Source organism: Penaeus japonicus, unplaced genomic scaffold (assembly GCF_977035675.1).
Source record: "Penaeus japonicus unplaced genomic scaffold, GWHDUDI00000001_assembly GWHDUDI00000007, whole genome shotgun sequence".
In the NCBI taxonomy this organism is placed as follows: domain Eukaryota; kingdom Metazoa; phylum Arthropoda; class Malacostraca; order Decapoda; family Penaeidae; genus Penaeus; species Penaeus japonicus.
The window spans coordinates 25,011,431-25,021,430 of NW_028234409.1; the positions used below are offsets into that span (position 1 = coordinate 25,011,431).

The 10,000-nt window shown below is 29.2% G+C and overlaps 1 protein-coding gene across 8 annotated transcripts in view; it reads left to right on the forward strand.

Moving 5' to 3' along the window:
• LOC122243099 (uncharacterized) overlaps nt 1-10,000 on the forward strand; it is a 110,633-nt gene that overhangs the window by 55,280 nt on the left and 45,353 nt on the right. For all 8 annotated transcript variants that reach the window (XM_086538591.1, XM_086538584.1, XM_086538585.1 and 5 more), the window contains one exon: nt 987-1,743. In XM_086538591.1, coding sequence (XP_086394717.1) covers nt 987-1,743 — 757 coding nt within the window. The remainder of the gene's footprint in view (nt 1-986; nt 1,744-10,000) is intronic.

The following is a 10,000-nucleotide window of genomic DNA, read 5'->3' on the forward strand; positions in this document are numbered from 1 at the left end:
TGCTTCAGCCCACTCAAATTCTGATTTTTTAAGAATTTTTTAGAAAGTATTATGATAAGCAGACCTACCAGACCTTTACTCAAAACACACACAAAAATCCATCAAAGATAATCCATTGTAATACCTTGGCAACTTTGATCCCTGATTAGTTTCAATTAAAAACAACAACAACAACAACCATCTGTTATCATCATATTATCTAAAAGTTGGGGTTAGAGGTTGCATTGGCATTGCCATTTTCAGTAAAACAAACAAGATGGTCAGCTTGTCATTATGAAAAGAAAATGTGAAATTTATAAACTAAATTTTCAAATGTATTTTTCATCATCTTTCTTTGAAGTAGAATACCGATAAGATAAAGGAAAATATGCTCAAAATACATCATTGTGGAGTTATAGTTACACCCAGGTTCCCCAATTATGGAATCAGAGTTTGGCACTATAATTCATATGAGAGTTTATCCATATTTATGATGAAACCACTTTTAACTCATATGGCCCATTTGAATCCTGTTGTCATCAGACAATTTCCTTGATGTACATTCGCAACTTGCATCATCATTTCAAAATATACATTTTATGAGTTTGCGACTTTCTAACATAACCCAAGTAGGAGAAAACATTTTCCTATTGCATATATGCTTACTTTGTATTGTCTTTTTTACTGTAATTGATTTTATATATTTCTTTTCTTTTAGAACTCTAAGAGTAGCCTTTTTTTCCTTTTGCTTTTGCCTTGCTATATTAACATTATTGGGATTTTACTCCTTTGCATTTGATTTTGAATTATTATTATTGATATGTATGGTTCAGCTAATGTTAATTTGTCATAATTTGAAAAATACTAAGGAACTGAATTGGGTGTAATTTTTATTAATAATTTTGGTTACTTTAACTATTTTTACAGGAAAGTGATTTTGCTAATGGTAGAGGGAATTTGTCAATTGTCTGCTCCGTTTTGAAACTTTATTCTTTTATACCCAACAGGTGGGCACAACCATTCATGTTGACCCGAGGCGTGTTCATCAGGTTCTGCCGGTGGTTGCGGCATCAGGACCAGTTGCTACACGTGACCCAAGGCGGGCAAATGAAAGCAACAAAGATCCAAGGATATCACATGAGAATTCCAGGGATCCTAGAATATCTGAGGGTTCACGTGATCCAAGAATTTCAAGTGATAATGCAAGGGATCCGAGACTTGGTTCAGAAACTTCAAGTAACAGTGTAAAACTAACTAAACAGAGTGATGCACAAGTTACTTCATCACGAGACCCAAGAATAGCAGCCAAGGAGCGTGAAAAAGATAAATTAAAAGATCAACGAAAGAGTAAGAAAGAGTCACCAACTAAAGCCAAAAAAGACAAAGATATCAAGCCTACAAAAATTGAATCACGGTCCTCAAGGTCAGCTCATCGGGAAAAGGAGAAAGAGAAGGAAAAAGAGAAGGAGAAGAAGGAGAAAGAAACATCAGTTTCATCTTCATCATCTATAAGGTCAAGTACAAACCACACAAAGAAACCCCCAGAACCTGTGCCACCAACAGAAGAGTCGGAGAACATTGCCTCATTCAAGAGCAGCCGCAAAAGTAAGAGAAGAACCTACAAACCTCGCGAGGATAGTCCAGACGAAGTCACCTCACCATCCAGCAGTGGGAAGCGATCCCGTGCAGATCGAGATTCAGATTCAGATGATAGTGACCATTACCAGGCTAATAAACCAAACCCTGCATTATACAATAAGAAGGGTGAGTATAGGGGTAGGTTTGAGTTCAAGAGCCAGAGGCAGAGTTTCCTTGCCTGGCTGAGAGCAAGATTTGAAGATCTGCGTATGTCTGAGAGGGTCTTGCTCCTATATAGTGGGTCAGATTTTTGCTCTAGTCAAGCCCCATTCATGTATGCTACCAAAGACTGTAATTTGCATTACGGCATTTTATATTTATAGGCTAAACTAGCATTTAGTTGTTTGTTGGGACGAGGAGTAGTATATAGGAACTATATATAAAGTTAGATGGTCGAAAACAAATATACAATGTCTCCATATGAGTAAATAAGAGTTAGCTATTGTTTAAGTAATTATAGAAGACCTTGAAATAAAAATAACAAACCCATCCCTAATGCCTATAGCTGATCGTCGTGTATAAGAACAGGGTAGAGTGGTGGCATTGGGGTGAACAGTGTATATATATTTAAAAATGTTTGTCATGTTCCAGAACATAGTGTTCACAATTATATGTTGATAAATAGTAGGCCGAGGCTAGAGATGGTAATTCAGTTATATATCACGGAGAGATGCGAAGGGATCATCATTGCTGATAAATGTTTATGATAATGAGAATAACCATTGTGAGTTCTAGATAAATGAGAGTTGGAATATGCAGGATGATTACTGAGAGAAAGGAGATTTGACAGGAACGAGAATGAGCAAGGACATTGAGGAAAAATGGATAACAGGCATTGATGCATGACGACACGGTAGTACATTAAGAAGAAAGGAGCTCTTTATTGGATCAATATATATGAACAAGAGTAACACAGCACGGTCGCTATGAAGGAGGTCCTGGTGAAGTGGGGTAATGTGTAATTCTGTATATAGTGAGGCAAATAGGTGGCTTCCTTTTTTTTTTTTTTTTCGCTTTTTTTAGGTTTCCTTTTTTTTTTTCCTGTATGTTTTTTATATGACATGAGAAACAGCTATGTGAGTAGATGCGTCCAGCGTTATATCAGAAAGAAATAGCTTAAGAAGATTACCATTGCAAGAAGTATATTTGCATCAGTTTATATGAGAGACAGAGAAACGATGGTGAATCTACTGAAGATTTATCTCTTTAGATATATAAATGACCATAAGAATCCAAGAAAATGTGAACTATGACAATAGTACTCATTGATTCCAAAGAAAATTGAAGTAATACAATATTCTTTTGAGATATCAAGGTCTTCACCACATGTGTTTTTTATTATTATTATTATTATTATTATTAAGATTTCTTTTTTCTTTTTTCTTTTTTCCTCTCTTTTTTAGACAGGAATGCAGTATAAGCAGTAACAAATTTTACCAAAAATGTGTAGGTGAAATCCTAAATGTCAAATACTGCTTTTTTTTATTTGTCAGAAAAGACAGATCCAATGAGGTATAATGTCTTCTGTAACATAATTTAGGTTGTGTATATATATATTTTTAGGTATTTCTGGCTTCCTCCAAGTGCAGGTAGGAGTTTTGGGGAGGTAGAAATATGGTTGTTTTCCCCTATATTTGTTTTGTTTGCTTTCATACATCAAGTTTTGCTCTTCCTCTACCAGTAAATCCCACCTAATATCAGATTGACAGACCCAAACTCCCAACCCCCTCCGCTGCCCTCTACTCCCCCTGCACTTTTTCATCCCCCCAGGAGAAATAGATATTTTTAATTATATATGTTTCTTAAGATTTTAAAGGGTAATGTTTTTATATGTGTATATATTTATTTTTTCTTTTATGCAATAGATATTACATTTGTTGTTACCATTATTTTTTTTATCAACATCATAATTTTTTATTATTATTATTATTATTATTATTATCATTATTATTTATTTATTTATTTATATATTTATTTTTTACATTATCATCATTATCAGTCATAATTCATTATTATTACTATTATTATTATTTTATCATTACTATTATTTGTGGTAGAATTACTATTACTAATTTTACTAATATTCAATTATCAGTAATACTGCAATCATCTTTCACTGCCTTTCGTTTACTATCATGAACATTCAACTTATGTTTTTTTTATTATTGATTTTATTACAATTATGATTTTCTTTTATATTGATGTTTATTTTTCAGTTATTGCAGTTAGCATTCCATACTGTTCTCTTCATATATATTTTTTTATATTCTATATCTTCATCCTATTCCTGATTCCTCTCAAGTGTATACTGTTTAATGAAGGTATTTCTTTAAAATTGGCTACATAGGGTACTGAAAACAAAGGATAATATACATAGATTTTTTCTAGGTTTTTACAAAAGTAGATATGATTTGAGTTTCTGACAAATAGTTGGCATTTGTTTGAATAGTGTATTTTTTGTTCTTTTGTTTTACACAGTTCACTTTAATTTTATTTTCAGAAAACTTTAAAGGCAAAATCAAACATAGTGCCTCCCCCTGTATATTATGGCCACACATATTTAAAGCCTTGTATTCAAGAGTATTTTTTAAGCATTCTGGGTATACAGGGATGACTGCTAGCCACCTATACATTTGAACGGGTAATTATGTTGCGTTTGAAATGTTTTTATAGGATTTTGATTTTTTCAAACTGGGTTTCAACCCAATTGGTTGTAACAAGAACTTCATGGTATGAGCATACAGGTGCTGGTGTGAGTATTTTTATTTTATTTTTGTAGTTATTTATGTTTATTTATATATTTTTGTTTTGTTTGGTTTGCATACAGATGGTTCCATAAATAATCAATCACCAGAGTCATTTAGTAGGCCTAGATTTAATAAGTAATGATGATAGTGGGGGAAAAAAAAAATCCTGAAAATTCAAGGAAGGGATAAACAGTTGAGATCAGGTGGCCCTATTAATTGACTCCCTGGTGACTAAGTGCTTGTGGAAACCATCTGTATGTGAAATGAAAATTACTAGATAAGACAAAATCATAGTGGACAGAGCATGCCCTTGATGGGTTTAACAGTTCAAAAAGTATAGTAGTTCACATTTAGTCACTTCATTTTCTATCAGACATAAAACTGATATACTTATTTTTAGCGTTTGCCATTTAAGAATTGCTGCATGTCTAATACTTTGTTAGTTTCGAACACATTATTTCAGTGTTGACATTGATTTTATTCAAGGAATAGAAGAGTTAACCTTGATGTAATTAAAGTGCTTTAGAAGATGGAATAACATTTAGAAGCATAAAAAGATAAAAAGTTCAAGGAGAGTTAAGTAAACAAACTATAGAATTAAAGGTGGACATACGATAATTATTATATTCTTATTTATTATTATTTATATTTTTCTTGTTGTGTTAAAACATGGATTAATTACAAAAAAGTTGAGAATGACTAAGAGAGCAGTTTCCAACAGTTTTGAAAAAAAAGAAATCACTTGAAGGCAAAGACCAGAAAACTGATAAATTATTACAAATTTTTCATACAAATTGTGTCTTTTCTTGGTGTGTACTTAAGTAAGTATCAACAGTGGTAGTCTTTCTTTTGTTTACAGCTCAGTAAAATACTATTGTAATAAATATGTGTGGATGCATCAATATTAGTCTTTCAGATATTATATACAACTTAATTATGTGTTTGTAAAGGGTGCGCGCCCAAAGCGCCTCTTGCACACAGTACACAGACACACAACTTCACAGAGACACATACACATACACGTGTGTGCATGCACAGGCACCCACACACACACACACACACACACACACACACACACCTACCACACTCACACACGACCACGCACATGCTCACAACCCACACTCATGCACTCACACACAAACAATGCTCATCACACACCACACATAGCAGGCACACACACACACACACACCACACACTCACTCAATCACAAAACACTGGCACACAAGCCACACACACAACACCACCACACACACACACTCACACCACCACACACACACACACAAACCACAACACACACACACACAACACACACTAACCACTCTACACACACACACATTCACAAACACACACTCACAACATCACACACACACACACTCAGCTCACCACTCACACACATGTGCACGTCGCACACACACACACAACACACAGCACACACACACTAACACACAACACTCTCTCACTCACTCACACACACAACTCACATACCCAAACAAACTCATTCTGACACACCATAATGCACACTCACTCGACACACACCCACACACACAACACACACACACACACCAGCACACAGCATCACACACCACACACATACGCACACACATACCTCACACAAGCATACAAAACTCTCATACACACGAAACACACACATAACACACACATAACACACACATCAACACACTTGAACTCAACACCTCATACACACACAGTGGCATACACAACATCATACACACAATCACATCACACACATCATACCACAAGCTGACACACATGCATACACAACATGCACACTCATGTCATACACACACATCCCACAGCACACATGTACACTCATCACAAATTACACTCCCACACATGTCACAGACAGCCAAGCACACACTCATGACACACACATCATCACACACAACACACCTCACACATACCCAAACACACACATCACCGCATAGCAAGACCACACACACATACCCAAACACACACTTCCCGCCCACACGACAACACACTCCACAGATCATCTCACTTCACATTTCACACACACTGACTGCACAAGAACTCACACTCATATCGGACAAAACACATATTTCATCATACACACTCACATAGCCGCACATCACATCGCACACATTCATACACATATACACACAGCATACACACACATCACACACACACAATCACACACACAAACACACTCACATCACGAATCACACACTAACACACAACCATAATAAAAAAACCCCCCCCCAACATACACATACCCAAAACACACACATGCACCAATCTCAAGCACACCACAATACTCACAACGTACACACCACAGTACCCACACACAGCATCAACGCACCATACTCACACACTAACACAACACAAACACACACACACACTCACACACACACACACTCACACACACACACTCTTGCACACACCACACACATCACACCAATGCACACACATCACACAGCACACAGCACACACACAAACACGATACAAACACACACACACACATAGCATACACACAACACTACACACACACAACACACACACACACACACACACACAGACGACACACACACAACACACACACCCACGCTATAACACTCACATATAATTAAATATGTATGTTAAGATATATAAATATTTATTGTATTTTATAGTTATATATATATATATATGTATTTAAAATAATATATTTATATTATATGTATTTAGTTATAGTATATTTTATTATTTTTATATATTAAATAGTTGTAATTATAATAAAACACTTATCTATTAAATTAATTTATATAATGATTTACATATATATATATATGCTTAAATATATAAATATATACATAATAAAATTAGTGTGTATATCATTTATATATATATATACAAATATATGATACCTATTTATATAGTATATATATAATATATATATCATATATATATATATATATATATTGAAATAAATAATATATATATATATATTCATATATATATAATTATATATATAGTATAAATATTATACATAATATATTATATATAAATATAAGATACATATACAGATATATGAATAGTTATATATATATAGTATAAATATATACGATAGATATCTATATATATATATATATAATTATATAATGATATACTCATATAGTTGTATAGTATTAATATATATATATATATATATCTATATATATAATTTATAATATAAACTATATAAGTATTTATTAATATTATATATATATATAAATATATAATATATATATTTATATATAATATATATTATATATCATATATTATAGTATATATATATATATATAATTATAGATATATATACCTAAATTATATATAATACCTATAATAGTATAGTATATGAATATATAAATTATATATTATATATATATATAAATCTATAATATATATATATATATAATATATACATGATAATAGTAGATATATATACCTATAGTGAATGAATAATATAATACCTTATAAGTTATATGTATATCTATATACCGAATAAGTTTTAATATATATATAATATAGATAATATATTAATATATATGTATAAGTATATATATTATAGTATATATATAATATAATGTACATATATTTAGTAATATATATAATATATGTATAGAATATATGTATAATAATATAGACAGTATAAGTAATATATTATCTATGTATAGTATATATAATATACATGTCTAAGTGATTTGAGTATGTAGACGGTTTAAATTTATATATACTGTATAGTATAAGTAATTAGATATAGAATATATTAAATATATTATACATATATTATAAGATAGTATATATTTAAAATATATATATATATACCTATATATATTATAAGTATATATATGTACTATAAAAAAAAATGAATATGTATATATTTATATGTATAAGGGTATATTATATATTATATATGATATATAGGTATAAATATATATTTGATATATATATATGTATTGGTAAAATATATATATGGATTATATATATATTGTATATATCTATATGTATAAAGGTATGTAGAGGATATATATGTTAATATAAATTTATTATATTATATATATAGGGTTTATATATGTATATATGGATAGATATGATAAGTAGAAGTTAATATTGGATATATATTATATAATATATGTGAAATATATAGTATATATAATTATATATATATATAGATAGATATATATTATATATATATGTATATGTATATATATATACCGATATATGTATATAAAATTAGTTAATGTATATATATATACCGATATTATGTATATAGATGTATATTATATCTATATAACTGCTAATGTATATATGTATAGGTATATATTATATATATTTATATTATTTTATTATTATATTATAATTATATATGTTTAGAAGTGATATATATTAATAATAGTATTTAATATATGAATATATGTTTATGTATATGGTATATTATGTATATATATAACTATGTATTTGTTATATGAATGTATATATGGATAATTATGTATTCTATAAAAGTCATACTATGATAATGTATGTATATGTATATATATATACCTATACTTATGTTAATACATATCGGCATATATATACCTATATATCAATATATTTATTATAATATATATACCTATAAGGTATATGTATATATATACCTATATATGTAAGATTATATATAGATAAGACAATATATGTATATTAATAATAGACCTTACATATATGTATATGTATAACCAAATAACATATGACACCTAATATAAGTATATGTATATGTAGTTAATAACAATACCTATAATATAGTATGTTAATTATATATATACCTAGATAGGTAATATGCCTATATATGACCTATATAGTCTTTGTATATGTATATATATACCTAGTATACTGTATAATGTATAAATATGTATATACCTGGATATATTATAAGTATTACTAATATGTGTTTACCATATATACGTTATATTATATATTATACCTATATATGTATATGTAATATATCACCTATATACCTAATATGTTATATATATAGGTATATATATACCTAGAATATATCTATATATGAATATTATATACCTTATACCTATATATTATATGTATAATGTATATTAATATACCTACCTATATATATATCTGTATATGTAGCATATATTTACCTAAATATGTATATTAATATAATCCTTATATATACCTATATTTTATATATAACTATATATATATACCTATATACGGTATCTGTATCTAAATACCTATCTATGTTATATGTATATGTAATATATAAACCTATATATGTATAGTATAATAATTTTATATACCTATATAAGAATCGTATATGTAAATATATACCTGATATATGTATATGACTATTATATAAAAACCTATATATGTATATGTATATGTAATATATAACCCTATGATATGTATATGTATATGTATTAATATACCTATATAGTAATGTATATGTAAATACCTATACCGATATATGTATATGTATAATTAAGTATATATCTACCTATAATGTATAAATATTATATATAGTATACCTATATACCTATATATGTATATGTTCTATATATACCTATATACTATATACCTAGTATATGTATTATTCAAATACAAATAAAATACCTCTTGTATACTCGTATCTGTATAATGT